We start from the raw sequence: 20869 nt of genomic DNA, 5'->3' as shown, positions 1-20869 counted from the left end.
GCCTACTCACATGCTAATGAGCAAGTTCTGGTTTGCTCAATCCAAAGCGCTTGGGTGGTATGATCCCCACCAGGGATATAGCTCCAAACAATCCAACAGCAGCAAAGTATGGTCCAATTAAAAAAGTACTTTAATTTTAAAAAATATATAATAAAAGAAATACAATATATAGTAAAATAGTGATAAAAAAGTTATAAACAATACACTTAACGCGTTTCTCCTTGGATAGGCTTTATCAAAAGTGTTTTACCTTTTTTTTTACATTTTACACTTTTGATAAAGCCTATCCAAGGAGAAACGCGTTAAGTGTATTGTTTATAACTTTTTTATCACTATTTTACTATATATTGTATTTCTTTTATTATATATTTTTTTAAATTAAAGTACTTTTTTAATTGGACCATACCCTTGCTTCATAGCTCTACATACTTCACCATATACGATTTTTATTTGTTTGTTTTTTATGAGGATACCCCCTACCACATCTACAACTTGAAGAATTGCCTCTGCACTTGATCCATAGGCGGGGATTATTCCGCCCAGGCGCATACACTGGAGCTGTATTGAAGCTCCAGGAAAGTGTGAGTGCACATCTTTTATTTTATCTATCACCACTACAGTTTTAAATACTACACTATTATTTCTTCTCTGGTTCTCTTCACATATACGTTGTCAAGGATTACTGAAGCGCTGCACCTACCCCCTTGTTTTTATCCAACTATAAAGAACTTGCTGGAGGCTGCTATATTAGTGAATATTTATAAAGGGGGGATATCATTAGAAAGCTAGCAGAAGGTGCACTGTGCTACCCTGCTTCTCAATGAGCTTTACTACAGCGTATTGAGAAGCATAGGATAGCTGTGATGGTATGCAATGAGAAGGCTCTGATTCTTAAATTCTCTGGCACAGACTGAACGTTTGTCAGGAAAAGAGGTGGAGGGCTTATGAAGGCTGCAGACTTTTGCAAATTGCTTTTTTTTCATATACCCCCAAAATAAGATTTGCTGAAAAAAATACATGAATGTTTTCTTTGAGGGTATATTACCTAAATTGCTTTCTAACATTTATGTGGCATGTCCCTTTGAGTCTAAATACTTATTTGATTCGAAACTCTGTAGGTCCAGTATAATAAAGGTAGGTGCAATATTGTTGTTAGTTTGCATCTTTGTCATTGGACTAACGTACCTATTGTAACAGATAATTTTGTTCTTTACATTTTACAACACATTTTAAGTGTATCTGAGATTTCCTAACATAGACGCTGCTGATTATGGGAGAGTAGGAGCACAAACAATTAAAATATACAAAAATGTTTTATCACTAAACAGTGAGTTAAAGGGCAAATTAAAAAGAAATCAGGCCAAAATAACCTGGAAGGATAAAGTCTCCAACTTTCCTAGTTCAGGAATTCTTTGCTAAATATTAAACACAATTTATTGAATAAACCTGATCACCTTGTAGCCAGATTGTTTAGCTATCTGACATTGTCTTTTGCCAGCTTACTACGTCTAAGGGATGTCTTAGTGGAGATTTGTGGTTTATGGAGGAAGACGGAACAAGAGTGAACTGCAGTGGGAGTTCAACAGTGAGTAACTGGTGGATCGCTAAAAATATAGGTGACTGCATTTACACCCGTAAACATGGTCACATGTCAAAGCAGCAATGGGACGTTTTACAACATTACATTGCTGCAACCTACTAACACCAATCGTATTTCTTGACGTATTTTGACTATATTTTTGTGAGGCAATTTCAGTACACAGGAAACAGTCTATTTTGAATCTTAGAAATTGTATTGACTGTATCAGAGACAGGGCAGACTTGTCCGTGTTGGCCACGAACCCCAACCCCTATAAAGAGTTTGTGGTGTAACTGGTTTGATCCTGAAGAAGTTGAGGATATTTTCTAAAGAGTAGGATGTCATCCAGATAGACTATACATCTTATGCCCAGGTATTGTAAATGTTCCATTACCGGTTCATAGAGCTTGGTGAAGCACCATGGGGCAGAAGTCAGCCTGGAGAGGAGGCATGTGAACTGCCAGGTGGCATCCTTCCACCAGAATCAGATAAATATGAGACTTACTGGATGAATGGGAACAGATAGGTAAGCATCTTTGAGATCTAACCGAGTGAACCAGTCTCCCTCTGGTAATAGAACCTTTAATAGATGGATCCCTTCCATCTTGAAATGGTGTTAATTCACGAACACATTAGGCGCCTGCTAGTCAATTACCGGTCGAAAATCTCCAGTCTGGTGCTGAAAAATCCACCCGAGTTTTGAGCTTGTTGGATTGCACCTTTGCGGATCAAAGAGAGGCCTTCCTTGTCTTTTAGCGATCACTGGAGCCAGTTCATCCGAAAAAGCAACAGTACTAAATCCTGGACCGGCAGAGTGGAATTCAGGAGTGGGAGGAGGTGCCACTGGTTCGGTGGGCATTTAGAGGAACACCTTGGCTAGGGCCTTTCCACTGCTGCAGTGATCAGTGCTTGCACATCCCCAGAGTGTGTTAGAGATTCCTCCATAATCCTGAATATGAAATTGGCACAAATGATCAGTCAGGTAAAACCTCTTAAAGAGTTCAATGATTGAATGGGCAAAATGTGGGCTCACCCTCAAAATGCTTACAGTACTTTTGTTAGTGTGTAGGCTCACTCACTGAACTTACTCCAGTATGCACTTTAGTGGGGGCTGACCCAATGAGAGAATCCACTCAATGTTTAGCAGAGCTGAAATCCAGACAGTAACACCCCCTCGTGCTTCCTGACGAAATACAATGGCTGCCTCTAACCCAGAGGTTTTCAAACCAGCCCTCAAGGCACACCTACTAGGCCAGGTTTCAGGGATTAACTGGTTGTGTATAAGGTGTTTTTAGAAAGGAAAAAAAAAATCACCTTGACACAACCGGGTAATCCCTAAATCCTGGACTGGTAGGGGAGCCTTGAGGACTGGTTTGAAAACCATTGCTCTAACCACACATGAGCACCAAGATAGTCAGGAGACGTGAGCAATAAGATGACCACCGGACCAGCACCTATAGCACGACCGACGCCAACTGAGAATGGACCAAGAGAAGCGAAGTAAGCCACAGAACCATGTGCTTGCTGAAATCGTCCCAGTCCATGGTAGGCAGGGACTATAAATGGGGAAAAGAAAATCTGTGTCAGAAGAAACCCTTTGGTAACCAAAAAGGGCCCCAATCTAATGACCAGGGGGTGGGGGGACAGAAAGAGGGGAAAACAAAAGGTGTAAAGGGACAGAAAACAGTAAAAGGGTAGAGATAAATCAGTATATAACTTGGCACTTGATATAATAAAACCTAGAGTATCACATTTAACCCTAAAGGGAGAGCATGCTCTGATATGTTGGAGGCACCAGCATAGAAAGGGAAAGTGATTCCATGTGCTTCTCCTATTATATATTTTTCCTAAATTATAATTGGTTGATATTTCTTCTATTCTTGTTTTCTGCTATTTGAGGTGGAAAAGAATGCAATATATTTGCCTTCTGCCATGTGGTAAAATGAGGACAATGACATATATGCTAGGACAGTCACAGAGAGATCCCTGGAATCCACACATGATGCATTATTTGTATTTTTTGTTTCAGGGAGTGCTGGTACCATCTAACATTGAAGGAATCACAAGTATCCTTAAAGTGATTAAACTGGAAATGATTGATCAGCTGTACTGATATTGCTGTATTTTATTATTCTTTAGCGCCAAACACAAACAATGGAAAATACAAGCGTAGAATTCAGCCTGGGCAGAGGGCTGATAGACAGATGTAATGACATGTGTCATAAGATGTGATGATTTGTGAACACAATACTTCCCAGCAAGCTCCAAATATCTGTCTGCCAGTCTGCGCATTGTCTGTCGTTTTAACCCATTCAGGATTAAGAACTGTCAAAATAAAAAATGTTTAGCCTAATACTGGCCGTCAAAGGGTCTCTAATTTTCTTGTTTGAAAAAATTATGAGACAGAAATCTGACTTAGATAGACATCACACATACTATGGATTTCAAGCCAGGAAGGGTGAAATCTGCTATTTATCCTAACAAACTGTAAAGAAATAAATAACAACACGTTGTCTGTTCAAGGCTATCCATAGCAGCATCCCAGGTGTTTGCAAATCTTTTTCCTCATGAGCCTCGGCCAACCTTAAAGGGACATTCCAGACCCCTAAAACTGAAGAACTTTGTGTGGAGAGTACGTCCTTCTTTTTTATTTTACCAAAAGTGCTAATTTCTTCTTTTTTTAAATTTTTTTAATTATGCATTTTATAAAGAAATTCCACAATGATTACAGTGATATCATGATTGAACAGACATGTCTGTGGGCATTTTAAGTTCGTGCGTGAGTCGCTGGTTCACTTGCATTGAAACAGAGCATTGTGAAATCGAATATAACCTATAACATTAACAGCGAGAGGTTTAAGGGGGTTTTGTTCTGGGAAGGATTCTTGTGGGTTGTAGCTTTGTCGGTTAATGAGTACCGATCCAAGTTTGCATCATAAGTCAAACCCATCTATAGAGGTGGTGTAATTGATCGTCATGACATTCACAGTTAACATTCCTTCGTGTGTAATAACTTCTATATTGTACAACATATGTATGTTACCTTATGAGCTATACATGTTCAGTACCATGATTGCGAATATAGACACGTTATTGACATGTTATTGATATGTTATTGACATGGTATTCAGGCTTCACAACATCCTTCGTAATCGTACATTAATATCCCTGTATGAGTACAGCTGGCGAGTCTTCTCAACTTTTTTTACATTGATTATTTTTTTTATTTATTTAAAAAAAGGAACAAATGGGGGGTAAAAAAAAAAGGAAAAAGGAGAACCATCAGTTGTCAGTGATGAGTTGCATTCCTGGAGTATGACCAGTGTTTGAAGTATTGTGTGCTTCGTCCCATGTTTCCCATGCTTGTTTATATCTATGTTTGTTTTTTCCTAGTGTTTGCTCTAAGAAAGCTTTCATATATTTTATTCGTGTTAACAAGGTGTATACATCGTGATATGTCGGGCACTTTTTCGTTACGACAGTGTCTGTTAAGTATTGTGAGTGCAACTATATTAATGTGGTATGTTAAGTACCTGGTTGTAAAGGAAAGCTTCCGTGGGTAGTTTTGTAACAGCAGACATTCCAGTGTGTGTGGAATAGTAATTCTGAGGCTTGTGTTTATAAGTTGTGCTACTTCTACCCAAAACTGCTGTAGTTTTGTACAGTGCCACCAAATGTGGAGCATTGTGCCTTGCTCTGTTCCACATCTCCAGCAAGTACCGGACGCATCTGGCTAAATATACTTAAGACGGGCCGGTACCAGGTACCATATGTAGAGTATTTTCCTGGAGAGCTCAATGTGGTTGGTGCATAGTGTTAACCGTTTGTGTGCTGTAAATATTTGTTTCCAAGTGGTGTCTGGAAGCGAGTGGTTTGGGTATTTTTCCTTTGCTAGGGAAAATTTGTGTTTTTCGGTACAATTGGAATCTATCGAATAAAGTAGAGAAATCAGTTTAATTGCCGGTTTTTGATTTACCAAGATTTTTTTCGAAGCTCGTTAGCTGCTGCTCATGTACAATTTCCTTTCTGTGTTTATGTTGTCCCTGAATCCACGTGATGTGGGATTATTTAAAAAACCTTATTGTATTTGTATTCAATTATTGCACTAACTCCATTTTAACCTTATACTGTGACAATCCTCCATTTTGTCCCCCTAACCTGACTTCTTCAATCCTCTATTTTGTCCTCATAACCTAACTTGTTTATTTTAAAATCACCTTACATGACAGAATTTCCCAGCACATCTAATACAATAGAACAAAGACTGTATTTTCTATAAAGATATGATTAACACAGGAATTGCTGACTTTTCCTTAGATTTGCAACAAAGTATAATTTGAAGGCCATGCGAACACAGTAGTAATGAAATGTTCTATTCATAAGAGACCTTGCACCTGGCCACGAGGCCTGAGATCACCGACCGTGTAAAATGACGCTCAAGACCCCTTGTCCCCCACCCGTGTCCAGAACAATCCCACCTCTTGGTGGGTGGACACGGGATTAACCACTTAGTCTTTTGAGCCAATTAATAATATTGATAGGTGGACACTAATCCCGACACTTGACAATTAATCCAATTAATGATGTTTATTTACTGATATTCTAATCAGCAATGATGACGTAAAATGTCTCTTAAAAGGACCTGCGTGTCCGCTTTTTAATCACTTGCCAATAAATTTTCTCGAAGTTATTTTAACCTGAACCTTGTGTGTCAGACTTAATTACTTCAGCGTATATACGCAATTTATTTTATTGATTTGGACAGGAACAGATAGACATTTAAACATTTTGGTTTACTGCAAAAAGTACCATAACAACTTGGCTGCCCAACGTGGGGCACCGGGCTATGTCTGGCCGGTGAGCCGTCCTAAGGAAGACGCTGTTGGACGGAGGAATCCAGGGGGAAGGAAGGGAGATTGATCACCTCCAAATACACGGTAGAGACTTCTGCAGAGCCTCCGGTATGTTCCGGCCCCTTTGATTGACCCGTCCACGTGTCTGTGACTGCTTCCCGGGAGGACATCAAAGACAGGTAATATCTTGCCCGGTGTCTCGTTACTCATTTGTTTACCTGCATTTTAGTCTATCTGTTGCCTGGGTATGTTTGAATTGTGTTTGAATTGTTTGCCTGTTTCCCCATTTTGAGATAAAGGGGGGGTGGACCTGCAGGGGATTTGCCTGGGGTTCTGTCTTGCTTGTTTTCCCCTTTTTGGGATAAAGGGGGGTGGACCTGAGGGGATTTGCCTGGGTCTTCTGTTTTGTCTGTTTATCTGTTTGTATTTTGCCCCTTTTGGGATAAAGGGGGGTGGACCCGAGGGGATTTGCCTGGGTCTTCTGTTGCCTGTTTTACTCCTTTTAGGAACCACGGTGCCGTGGTTGTAGGGAAAAAGGGGGGTTGACCTGTGGATGCGTTCCTGGGGGTCTTCTTTGCCTGTTTACCTCTTTTAGGAGCCTCGTGGCTGTGGCTGTAAGGAAAAAGGGGATTGTTGGAACTGTGGATTTTGTGTAGACTCATAATTTCCTGTGATCCTTCTCGTGACACTCTGAGAGCTTAGCTAGCCTCATTGTGCACGTGGTAACCCACAGTTTCGAGTACTGGGGCTAGTGGAATTCCAAGTTTGGTAACCACTGTCCCGGGTACTGAGGCTGGGGGGATTCCAGTTTTGGTAAACCTCAGCTTCGGCTGGGGGGATTCCAGTTTTGGTAAACCTCAGCTTCGGCTGGGGGGATTCCAGTTTTCTCTTGGTAACCGCCGCCCTGAGCGCTGGGGGCTGGTGGAATTCCAGTTTTTCTGTTTATTTGTGGTAGTGAGACTTATAAGTGGGTTTTATAGGGGCACTACGGGGTTGAGGGAGGTGACTTTGGAGTAAGCACATGAGTAAAGGAAAGGAATTACTGTTGATTTCATTTGAACTGTGATGCATACACTGTATTTCAACTGTATTGTTGTCTTGTTTGTTTAATGAGGAGTCTCATGTACTCCTGTGTCTGTCTCTAAGGATTTTTTTTTTTTTCCTTGCCTTTCATCTTTTCTACACTTTCTATATTATTATACTATCCACTCCCATTCCTCTTAAAAGAGAAGTGATTGGTCACACACTTCTCACCTCGCTCCAATCCGTGTCTACCACCCCGGGTAGGCGGATTCAGTGACTAGTCTACGTTTTGGGAAGACGCACCTGAGAAAGATCCACGATTCTCGGGTGGCAGTCGAGCATTGTAGACGTTCTGTTCAATTTTCCTTCTCTCTCTCTATATCTAGGACGCTGGTATAGGGGTAGAGGGACTATGGGACAGGATTTAGATAAGCCCAGCAAGGGCTGGTTAGCATGTGATTTAGTAGAGAACAGAGAGGGTGAAGAGATGGTTAAAGGTGTTGAAAAGATTGCAAAAGTATGTAAAATTGCTGTACCGACATGTGGGAGATTGCAACCAGAAAGTTGGCGCAAGTTACTAGCAGAAATGAAAGGCAAGCTTACAGATAATGGTTTATTAAAGACTGCTGAAGCATGGTACAGAGTAGCGAAGGCTATTCAGTCAGAAGGTTGGGTTGAGGAAGAAATAAATCACAAAGGTGTGAAATTGTTTGTGTATCATAAGAATTGTGTTGCTGGGGTTTATCCTCAGCCAGCGCCCCAAAATGGCGCCCAGGGGATGTCTATCCCCAAGGTTCAGTCAGCCATAGGTGATAGCCAGCTGACTATGTTCCCCACTCCCGATCCTCCCGAACCCCATCTCACCACCTCCCCTGTCTGCCCGGTCCTGAATTCTGATGGATCTTTCTTTACCCCTTCCCTTTCTCTAACGGTCCCATCATCCTCAGCCATCCCCACGCTCCCTTCCATGCCTAATCCTAACATCTCATCTGCCGCCTCCTCCCTGCAATCCCTCTCTATGGTTAATCCCCTTCCATCAGCACCCGTCCAGCTAACTACCCCTCCCTCCCATGCTACAACTCCTCTTTCTGCATCCATCCCCACTAATCCTGTCCTGTCTCCTCCGATAATCAGCTCCGCCCCAGTCCAATATCCTACCTCCTTAACCGTGCCTGCCCACCCTACTCTTTTGCCCTCCCCTGCCTGGCCCTACCCCTTCCCATATCCCATGGCCCTGCCCTACCCCGGTTACCCTCCCTTTCCCCAAGCCACTCCCCAGGTTCCGGTCATGCCCAGTCCGGCCCAATCTGCCCCGGAAGTGCCCATATCAAATATGGCCGCCGCTTCTTCCCTTAATCCTGAAGCAACTCCTTTCCCCACCTCCAATATGGCGGCTCCCAGTTCAGCCCTGATGCCAGTAATTCCCGGCGACTACCTGTCTCCAGGTTACGACTCGCTAGCCACCCCTGCATCTGGGGCTCATTCCCAACCACCGGTCCTTTCACCTCACGCGGGACCTGCACCGCGTAGAAGAGTCAATATCATAGAATTCGATGATGACGAGATGGACAGGGTGTCCCATGTCTCATCGGAACTTGCTGCGGGAGCCCCATCTCATCGTTCTATCGATGATCCCTTCGGCCACAAGGGTCGGGGAGAACAGGCCCCTCCTAAATATGTAGCTTTTAACCCCACTCAAGCTAGTGCTCTGATGAAATCACTCCCGGACCCAGAAAAGCAGCCTATGCCCTTCTACCGAGGGATAGTTCAAATTCAAAAGACTTATTCAGCCGCATGGCGTGATCTATTGAGCATTTGTGCTATTAAAGCAGGGGATGCATATTGGCCAAGTATGGCCCGACACCTCAGTACAGATCAGCTCAACAGTGATGTTGATTACCCCTCTGGAGTAACTTTTTGCACCCAATTAAAAGAATGGGCTAAGGACAAACTTGCAGATCAGGCTGCTGGCCTTACTGATGTTATTCAAGATAAAGGAGAATCAGTGGAAAGGTTTCATGCAAGACTGTATCAAATGTTTACAGATTTGGGGTTTGATCTTACTGACAAAATTCATTCACAAATGCTGTCAGGTGCGTTTGTCCAAGGTGTTAAGGACTCTATACGCAAGGGAATCATTGCTGCACGCCCTGAATATAAGGTTGTTCCCCTGGACACCCTACTTTTAGTTGCTAGAGGTTTGGAATCCGCTCAGACCCCAAGAAGATCCACTTCAGCGCCTCTCATGGTATCCCGCTCCACCCCAGTCCCAAAAGGTACTAGACCGGAGGAGGGGGGACATTGTTTTAATTGTGGAGCCAAGGGGCACTTTAGAAGTGACTGCCCAGAACCTAAAAAGGAGCCAAGGGAGCCCAGAAAGCCCTCCAAACCTGCCCCAGCTCCCAAAGCCACCAAACAGGTTCCGATAATTGAGGAACCAGATGATTAGGAAATTGGCAAGCCTGTGTCTGCAACCCCTGTAATGGCAGTGTCTACAGGGGATAAAGGGGGGCCACTTGCCACAGTGACTTTGCCCATTGAAGGCCACCCTACCACCTTCCTAGTTGACACAGGTGCAGCCCGTAGTGTTCTCCGTGAACAAGACCTGCCAGATCCATCCTTTCTGTCAAATATTGATGTCTCTTGTGTCGGAGTGGATGGCCAGCCAAGACATAGCCCTTTAACAACTCCACTCCGAGTTGGCTCCAGCCTGCTAGCTCGCTTTGTGGTATCCTCCACATGCCCAATTAACCTGTTAGGTGCTGATGTTCTCTCACGCCTGCAAGCATCCATTACCTTCACCCCGGATGGGCAGGTAGAAATGTCCTCACCTCTATCTGAATCAGACACCTCAGCCTTGTGCTCCTTGCCTCTAATGCTGCATTTAGAAAAGCCCCGTGAGAAAGCAGCAGAATTAAGGTCCAATTTCCCAGAGGCATTAAAAACACAGGTGCCCGCCAAGTTATGGTCCTCAGGCCCAGAGGACATAGGTCACCTAAATGTTCCCCCTGTGGTGGTAAAGCTTATTCCAGGGGCTAAATTACCAAGAAAACCACAATATCCATTAAAACCAGCACAGGCTGCTGCCATTTCTACCCACATCAAGGCACTCTTGGAGAAGGGTGCTCTAGTGAAATGTAAATCTGAATGTAACACCCCATTATTCCCTGTGAAAAAGAAAACTCCAAAAGGTGAGCCAGAGAAGTACAGGATGGTTCAGGATCTCCGTGCTGTTAATGAAGCTACCATCCTGGACACCCCTCTTGTACCAAATCCCCATACTCTGCTCTCTGGAGTCCCACCATCTGCAAAATTTTTCACAGTCATTGACCTAGCAAATGCCTTTTTCAGTGTTCCACTGGACCCATCCTGCCAATACCTGTTTGCTTTCACCCATGAGATGCAACAGTATACCTGGACTGTCATGCCCCAAGGGGCACAAAATTCACCAAGTCAATTTGCAAAGGCCATGGCCACCATCCTTGACCCATGGCAAGCCGAGCACCCAGAAGTTGTTCTGCTTCAGTATGTGGATGATTTGCTGCTCTGTGGAGATGATATACCCACTACTGAAAAGTGCTCAATTAGCCTGCTTTGTTATTTGGCAGAACAAGGATGCAAAGCTTCACTCATCAAGCTACAGTTCTGCCAACCCTCAGTAATTTTCCTTGGACATTGCCTATCTCAAGGTACCAGACATCTTACCCGGGACCGGGTAAGAGCCGTACTGGATATTCCAACTCCAAGAACTTCAAAATCTCTCCATGCCTTCCTAGGCCTTATTTCCTACTGCAGAGCATGGATCCCAGAGGCCTCCCTGCTCATGCAACCTCTCTATGACGCACTTAAGTCTGACCCTTTCTGTTTAACTAATGAAGCAATAGACAATTTCAATGCTCTAAAACGTGCCATTGCTTCTGCTCCTGCCTTGGGCCTGCCTGATTACTCCAAACCTTTCAAATTATTTGTCTCTGAAAGACAAGGCCATGCAACAGGAGTTCTCACCCAAACTAATGACTTAAGAGGCCGCCAAAGGCCTATTGGATATTTCTCATGTCAACTGGACATTGTGGCCAGAGGGACCCCTTCCTGTCTCAGGGCTGTTTTTGCTGCAAGAGAGCTCATAGAAAGAACCTCAGACCTGGTCCTTGGCCACCCTCTGGTTGTTTTGGCCCCTCATGACATCTCTGCCATCATCAACCAAGTCCAGCTCAAGCACGTGTCTCCTGCCAGACACCTACGCCTACAGTGTCATCTTCTTCTACCTGACAACATTTCCATCCAAAGATGTCAAGTTCTTAACCCATCCACTCTTCTTCCACTCCCTGAGGGGGGTATCTATTATGGATTTGTCACAGATGAAACCTACATTTACCTGCTTTGTGGATGTATCAAGAAAGTCATGCATCCACATTTGACATTTTATGAAGATGAGAAGCCTCTCTGTGAAGGCCCAGATTACGCCTTCTGTACCATGTGGTACAAACCAAACATTACTCCCGAACCTTGCTATGAAGATGAGCTTTACCACTGGACTGATGTGAAGCTCACTGCTCAAGATTTCTATTGTGACTCTGAAGGCAATAGCATGGTCTTGGTCCAACTACCTCAACAACTTATCTACCTCTACCGCCATTGGGATACTGCTATCCCACATATTCCTGTTACCAAATTGAAGACAAGGTCATGGAATGACCTTGGGCCCATGGCAAAGCTATGGGCCACCATGGATGAAGAACAGCTACAGGAAAATGGTATTGTCAAATACCCAACAACTGACCTTCTGGAAGCATGGCCACGCCACTTCCTAGAAAAGGAATTTCAAGATCTGGTCATAGTGAATGATTATGACCCCGAAACACCTCATGACTGTTTTGAACAGATGAAAATGGAGACAGTGCACCTACCAACTGTGCATGAGAATCCATTACAAAATCCAGATTTTACCCTGTTTGTGGACGGCTCAAGATATGCTGATGAAGAAGGAAGATATCATACAGGATATGCCGTAACCACAACAGACGAAGTTATCAAATCATCATCTTTACCGCCAGCAATGTCTGCGCAAGAAGCCGAATTACAGGCTCTGACTTCAGCATGCAAAATTTCCGAAGGAAAACGTGCCAACATCTATACAGATTCAAGATATGCTCTGGGTGTGGCACATGACTTCGGCCTAATTTGGAAGACAAGAGGATTTCTTACCACCGCCGGTACACCAGTCAAACATAGTACTGCAATTAAGGAGCTAATGGATGCCCTCCTACTCCCTGAAGAAGTGGCCGTTTTGAAGGTAAAGGCCCATGGGAAATTGGATACAGATGAAGCAAAGGGCAACCATTTGGCTGATCAGGCTGCTAAGCTAGCAGCCAGGGATCTGCAGGAAGTGGATGAAGAAGTGTCCGGACAAGAAGAACAAGAAGAAGAAGTCCCTATTTTTGCTCTGCAAACTCTTCCTACTGATTTGCGAATTTTGCGAGAACAGCAAGCTGCAGTCACTCCTGAAGAAACCAAAAAATGGAAAAATAAAGGAGCTGTCCAAAAGGACGGAGTATATTACAACAACTTCAAATTTTGCCTTCCAAAAAATTTATATCCAGCAGTTGTCCAATGGGCACATGGGCCTGCACACCTGTCAAAAGAATTGATGGCCGCCCTCATACAGAAGTATTATGAAGCACCCGGAATCACAACATTGATCAACAGCTTCTGTAAGGCCTGTGTTATTTGTGCAAAATGCAATCCAGGAAGACCAATCAAGGTGCCTGCAAAACACCTGGCAAAGCCCATGTACCCCTTCCAGCGAATCCAAATTGACCACATCCAAATGCCCAAGAGTGGGCCCCATGAATATGCACTAGTCATAGTGGACATGTTCTCAGGATGGCCAGAGGCCTACCCAGTGGCCAATATCACTGCAAAAACAACCGCAAGACGCCTACTTACAGAAATAGTATGTAGGTTTGGACTCCCAGAAGTCATTGAAAGTGATCAAGGCCCCGCCTTTACAGCAACAGTGACTAAAGAAATTTGGACTGCTCTAGGGGTGACCCTAGCCTTCCACACCCCTTACCACCCACAAAGTAGTGGTAAAGTAGAGCGCATGAATGGCACTCTAAAAGCCAGAATGTTAAAAATGTCACAAGAAACAAAGATGCCCTGGCCAGAAAGCCTGTCAATAGCTTTATTCAGTGTTAGGCACACACCTAGAGGGAAGCATTCACTGTCCCCATATGAGATTCTATTTGGGACAGCACCCAGACTAGGTTGTTATTATCCGCAGCAGTTACAGCTCCAATCAGATGTTTTAGTAGATTATGTAACTGAACTTGCAAGTGCCTTAAACAAAATACATGCCCAAGTTTTCTCTTCAATTCCAGATCCCGAATTGGATACAGGTGCCCATAACCTGCTCCCCGGAGATTGGGTTCTGGTCAAGAAGTTTGTGCGGAAAAATACCCTGGAACCAAGATTTGACGGTCCATTCCAAGTTCTCCTGATTACCGCAACTTCCGTCAAACTGGCCGGTAGGCCAAATTGGATCCACGCTTCCCACTGCAAGAAATCTCCTGCCCCAGAGGAAGCAGATACCGCACAAGCATGTACCTCTGGCACATCTTCTCCTTAATCAGCCTCATAAAGGCCCAACAAGTAGCCATCACCAAAGATATTAGTGGGTATACCTTCTGGTACAATTCATCATGCACCCATGTGGCTACTTACACCTTTGACTATTGTGATATTGTAGAATGCCCGTTCCCCACATCACAAATCCAGAGTATTTACAGAGATATCCCTCATTCAAAAGATCCATATGTTTGTGTAGTTGACAAGCAATGGGGGCACAATTGTAATCATTGGGGGGCGGCGGGATGGAATGCCGGGCCTGCCTGGGGTTACAAGCCAAAAAGTGCCTTATCTAAAGTAGATGATCAAGGTAGATCCCTTCTCCAGAGAATGACTTTAAGAAAGCCTGGGGGGGGTACACCAATGAAATTAATCCTTAACATTGAGCATCCAAGCCCAACGGATGCAGACCAGTATGTGATGGGAATGTATTGGAAAAAGGGTTCCTACCGTAAATTAGGGCATTTCTTCCTAAAAGATATGTGCAACTCTTCCGAGTGGCAAGGGGCCACCCATATGGTCCCTAACCCATTAAAACCTCATATCCAGACCTTTCAAGACATGATGGCCATTGCTAACCCCACCTTTGAAGATACCATGGCCGCTGAAACAGGTTTTAATGATGTAAATTTATGGTTAGAATGGATGAAATATAATGCCAATAAGCATAATAAGACTGCATGCTATGTGTGTGGTGGTGCCCGGCCTCACCTGGGCACTGTACCTCTAATCCTGCCAGTAGATATAGAGGAATGTGTTTTAAGCCTTTTTGCCTATCACTATGATTTTAACAGGTCCATATGTATTGCATGGACAAAGGAGTATCCTCTCCTAACCAAGGATGTCAAACCCCCAGACGGTATTACCGTGTATAAAGGTAGTTACACTTGTTATGCTAATTATGATGGAATTGGTAGATTCTTGGGTAACTTCTCTAAGGGATATTGTGCTACCTACAGGAGTGTCTCTATGGACTTGTTGCAGTTTCACACCAGGTCATTAGGGGATATCTACTGGTTGTGTGGGGATTTACAGTTAAGATCCAGAATGGACAAGGAGTGGTGGGGGGAGTGTACTTTGGCTAAAGCTATTATGCCTATACATATCATCTCTGACACACACCTCAACACCCATGAGTCCAGACACACTAAGGTTAAGCGTGACGCCCCAGTAAAAGGAAGTTTTGATCCTCATGTCTATATTGATGCCATTGGGGTGCCTAGGGGGGTGCCCAATGAATTTAAAGCAAGAGATGAAGTTGCTGCAGGATTTGAATCACTTTTTGCCATAGTTACCACAAACAAGAATTTAAATTGGATAAATTACATTTATTATAATCAACAGCGTTTTGTTAATTATACCAGAGACGCCCTCCAGGGATTGGCCGAACAATTGCAGGCCACATCCCAAATGGCTTTCCAGAATAGAATGGCCCTAGATATGATCTTAGCCGAAAAAGGAGGAGTTTGTAAAATTTTGCCCGACACCTTGACATGTTGTACCTATATCCCAGAAAACACAGGCCCTAATGGTAAAGTTACATTAGCCATAGAGAAATTAAATGACCTGTCTATAGAGTTGAAAAGGAATTCTGGGATACAAGATCCCTGGGAAAGATGGTTTGGCTGGATGACGGGATGGCAAAAGGCTTTAATGCATATTGGTATGGCTATACTAATTTTTCTTTTTCTCTTTGCTCTTCTCTTTTGTTGTATTCTCCCATGTCTGAGAAAATCCCTCCTGAAGACTGTTGACCAAGCGGCACCCACTTTCGCCCATCTTGAAGTTGATGACCAAGATTTCCAAGACATCAACTCACCCTGTCTGCCGCTGCAAACAATCCCTTTTGTTGATAAAGTGCAGGAATTCTAGGAAGGGACTAGCTCAGGGACAGCATCTGTCAGTGAATGGTAAAGGCCCCATGTGGAGAAGTGGTGGGTTAGCTGCCATGGGATACCCTTGGGTGTGAAGTGTTCGAGAGCCATACTGACGGATGAGTTAGCCTATTAGGGTCAGATCTAGGGACAGCCTTGCACTTTGCATTAACACCTAGCTAGCGGCCACGGGGTTTCTGTGCCTTTGGGTTAACACGTCTTCCTGGTACTAACTTAATAAAGTTTTATCTCTTAGAATCTAACATTTCATAGGGGGGACTGATGTGGGATTATTTAAAAAACCTTATTGTATTTGTATTCAATTATTGCACTAACTCCATTTTAACCTTATACTGTGACAATCCTCCATTTTGTCCCCCTAACCTGACTTCTTCAATCCTCTATTTTGTCCTCATAACCTAACTTGTTTATTTTAAAATCACCTTACATGACAGAATTTCCCAGCACATCTAATACAATAGAACAAAGACTGTATTTTCTATAAAGATATGATTAACACAGGAATTGCTGACTTTTCCTTAGATTTGCAACAAAGTATAATTTGAAGGCCATGCGAACACAGTAGTAATGAAATGTTCTATTCATAAGAGACCTTGCACCTGGCCACGAGGCCTGAGATCACCGACCGTGTAAAATGACGCTCAAGACCCCTTGTCCCCCACCCGTGTCCAGAACAATCCCACCTCTTGGTGGGTGGACACGGGATTAACCACTTAGTCTTTTGAGCCAATTAATAATATTGATAGGTGGACACTAATCCCGACACTTGACAATTAATCCAATTAATGATGTTTATTTACTGATATTCTAATCAGCAATGATGACGTAAAATGTCTCTTAAAAGGACCTGCGTGTCCGCTTTTTAATCACTTGCCAATAAATTTTCTCGAAGTTATTTTAACCTGAACCTTGTGTGTCAGACTTAATTACTTCAGCGTATATACGCAATTTATTTTATTGATTTGGACAGGAACAGATAGACATTTAAACATTTTGGTTTACTGCAAAAAGTACCATAACACACGATTGTATTTGCCTATACGAGAAATGTGCTATCGATGGGAGATTATACTTGTCTTGTAAGGTGCGAAAATCAATAAGAGTATTACTTTGGAACAGTTGAGACAGAAACCTGATATGGTGCCTATCCCATATTTTATGGTTGAAGCCTGAGATGGTAGATCTCAGTGCCGAGATTGGCATGGCTAGCGCGTATGGGCCCTGAGTGCTATGTTTATGTCTACAAGTGTCCCATATATTGATGGTCGAGGCAGTTGTAGGTAGCATTGGAACTTTTTTTGGTCTGAGGTGTTTTGGTAACTATAGTAATGTCCAGATGGTATGCCCCTGCGAAGCTACGTGTTCCATGCGTACCCATTGTGGCGGGTGGTGTTGTGTTTGTGCCGGCACTATGGAGCTAATAATTGTCGCTTGGCGGTAAAATTTTATATTGGGGAGGTTCAGTCTTGAGTGGGTGAATTTGTTATTGAGTGTATGTGCAGCTATTCGTGGGATTTTGTTTGCCCGTATGAAGTTGTTTATAATTTTTTGGGTATCCTTGAGGTAGGAGGCTGGGATGGCAATTGGTAGCGTTCGGTAAACATACTGCAATTTTGGGAATAATAACCATTTTGATCGCAGCGATGCGTCCCAAACAGGAGAGGAATTTCCCCTGCCATGATCTCTTTGTCTTTGATGTGTGCTTGCAGTTTTAGATTATTTATATAGGTGTTGTGTGTGTGCTGTGTAAATGTAATACCTAAGAAGGTTAGATTATCTGTTCTCCAACCAAAGGGGTGTTATTTTTTAATTCCCGTATTGTCTCCTTTGGGATACTGATCCCCATGGCCTGTGTTTTGTGTACATTCAATTTGTAACATGAGCATCGGCTGTAGTGGCGTAGCAGTGTGGTGAATGCCGGTAGTGAGATGTGTGGTTTCGTCATAGTGAGGAGGACATCATCCGCAAAAAGTGTGAGTTTGTATTCCTGATCATGCAATTTTATACTTTGTACGTCCGAGCTCTCCAGAATAGTAGAGGTAAGGGGCTCTAGGGCCAGCATGTACAGCAGGGGTAATAGGGGGCACCCCTGTCTGGATCCATTTGAGATCGGGAATAGCTCGGAGGTAAATCCGCTGTTGACCACCTTTGCTACTGGGTTACTGTATAAGGTACCGACCACCGCCATGATTATTTGTGGAGGAATACACTGTCTCCCCCTCCATGCAGCGTATGAAGCAGGTTCAGTACCTTTCTGGTTCCATCACCCCTCTGTCTCCCTCATATGAAGCCCACTTGATCATCATTAATAATTGTGGGGAGTATTGAGGCCAGTTTGTTCGCAAATATTTTTGCGAAAATCTTAATATCGGTATTTAATATTTATAGAGGACGGAAATTCTGTCCTCTGTCTGGTGTTTTCCACGGTTTAGGAAGAGTCGTGATGTGAGCAGTTAGCATGTCAGATGGGCATTTGTCATAGAGATCATATGTTGAAATGTTGCTAGCAAATGTGGGGAGAGGGTGGTCCCGAACATTTTATAGTATTGGTTCGAGAAACTGTCTGGGCCTGGGATTTTCCCTGTGGTAGTTCGCGTATAACATTCATGATTTCTGTTTCTGTTAGCAGGGTTTGCAGTTTGGTCTTGTGTTCTTGGGAAAAGGGAGGCAAAGAGACCCCAGACAGCCATCTTTCTTGAGTCCTGTTGGTTGGTGTAGCGACGTATCTGTTTGGGGGTTGTAAAGGTTTGTATAGTTGGTTGATAGGTTGCTAATAATGTCTTGGGGATGTAGAGTTTTTCCCCTGTTGCTGTGAGTATGTATGGGATTTCAGAGTGTGACCTTTTTTGCCGCAGTTGCACTTTCTAACAATTTGCCTGACTTATTGTTTTGGGTGTAGTGTCTCGTTTTCAGCTGTTGTAATAGGTGTGCAGTTTTCTTCATGGATATGTCATTTAGTTGTTTGCATATGCTATCAATAGTAACTCGTAAAGTGTCTTTGGGCCGTATATAATGCTTGACCGTGGCAGCTCTCAAGTCACGTTGTAATTGTTGTAATTGTGTATATTTGGCTTGGGATATTTTTTGAGAAAGGATGTACGGCTCAAAAAGAGTCCTCGCATCACGGCTTTGTGAGCTTGCCACTAAGCAATAGGGGTTGTGTCTTCATCAATCTTTTCCCGAAAGCCGTCATACTGTAACAGTGATTCACCAAGGCACCATGGCGCGTGTCCCCTGGTTGTAAATTGTTCTGAGATTGTTATTATATTTGGAGCATGGTCTGACCAAACTATATCCTTGATAGTGTTCTGTGTATTAAGGTTAGGGTGGCTCTGGGAGCTAGTACGTGTCTATTCTGGAGTATGTTTTATATATTGGAGAGTAGTGTGAATAGGCACGCTCTGAAGGCAGGGCCAGATTAAGAGCCCAGTGGGCCTGGTGCTGACAATTATGATGGGGCCTAATTACAGAACTTTATCGACCAAAAACAATAAAACAGTTATACCTCCCAAGCGTCATGTATCTGATGGAGATGGTGTTGGAGGGAAACTCAAAGGATGCAGCTATAAGAAAACACATACTCTATGCTAATCTCTCTCTAATGCATGCTTTCATCTTTCAAGTAAATCCATACCCCCTAACAACAGTGCTCAGTGAAGCAGGAAGTCAATGGGCGGGGTGGTGGGCCACTGACGCGAATCACATGACCAGAACTGCGAAAAGGGGCAAACATGCCCAAACAAGGAGGCATGTCTGTCCAAAGAATTGGAAGGCCAGCCTGGCATCAGTGTCCCTAGGTATGTCAGTGTCCCCATGTCGCCCAGTCCCCTAGTCTCCCAGTATCTCAGTGTCCTTATTTCTCCCAATGTCCCCATGTCTCAGTGTGTCCCGTGTCACTAGGATACTAGGGGACCCTGAGAGACATGGGGACACTGAGAGACCCAGGAACACTGAGACACTTGAGGGCACTGGGAGACATGGGGGCACTGAGACACTTGGAGACACTGGGAGACATAGGGGCACTTGTGGATACAGACATGGAAACACATGGAGACATTGGGAGACATGGGGACAATCCCGTTTGGGGACACTGGGAGAAATGGGGACACAGACACTGTGATACATGGGGACACTGAGACATTTGGGGACACTAAGACACTAGGGACACTGAGAGACAGGGAAACACAGACACTGGGAGACTATGGAACACTGGGAGCCATGGGGACACTGAGACACTAGGGACACTGGATGGGAGGCATGGAGACACAGACACTGGGAGACATGGGGGCACTTGTGGACATAGACATGGGGACACTGGGAGACATGGAGACACAGACACTGGGAGACTAGGGGACACTGGGAGCCATGGGGACACCGAGACACTAGGGACACTGGCTGGGATATATGGGGATACATGGAGACACTGTGTCCCTATTTTCTCCATGTCCCAATGTGTCTCCCTATGTCTCACAGCGTTCCAATTTGTCTGTGTCCCCTAGTGTTTCAGTGTCCCCAGGTCTCCCTGAGCTGAAGGCTGTCTCTACAGGCTGGGAGCTACTGTCTGAACTCTCTGTGCTGTGTAGCTGTTCCCCCGCAGATCATTGAGTAGAGAGCTGTAACTTCCTATCCCTGCCTCTCTCCCCCCCTACTGGCTGGTGCTGGTCTTGCAGAGTAATCTCCGTTTATACTGAGAAAAATATCTGCATTTGTATTGCCGGTATTACTGCAAAATCAGCACGACCAGGCAGCCTCAAATAAATACCGGTTAGGTGGCAACCCTAAGTGTAGTGTGTAAAAATAAAAATTAAGAAAAACTTTCTTTTTTTCTTTTTTTTTTTTTTTAAAGGGGCCTATTCCATGGGCTTGGGCCTGGGCCTGGGCCTGGAGCTGCA

General features: G+C 43.9%; 1 protein-coding gene across 1 annotated transcript in view; it reads left to right on the top strand.

Annotated features, from left to right (window-relative positions):
* Window positions 1-20869, top strand: part of SPO11 (SPO11 initiator of meiotic double strand breaks) — a 40034-nt gene that overhangs the window by 10554 nt on the left and 8611 nt on the right. Inside the window, exons 8-9 of the mRNA XM_063425920.1 lie at window positions 1499-1585; window positions 3609-3645. Coding sequence (XP_063281990.1) covers window positions 1499-1585; window positions 3609-3645 — 124 coding nt within the window. The remainder of the gene's footprint in view (window positions 1-1498; window positions 1586-3608; window positions 3646-20869) is intronic.

The sequence above is a fragment of the Pelobates fuscus genome, chromosome 6 (genome assembly GCF_036172605.1).
Source record: "Pelobates fuscus isolate aPelFus1 chromosome 6, aPelFus1.pri, whole genome shotgun sequence".
In the NCBI taxonomy this organism is placed as follows: Eukaryota; Metazoa; Chordata; class Amphibia; order Anura; family Pelobatidae; genus Pelobates; species Pelobates fuscus.
The sequence above is the reverse complement of the archived record's forward strand: the minus strand, read 5'-3'. Positions and strand labels throughout refer to the sequence as shown.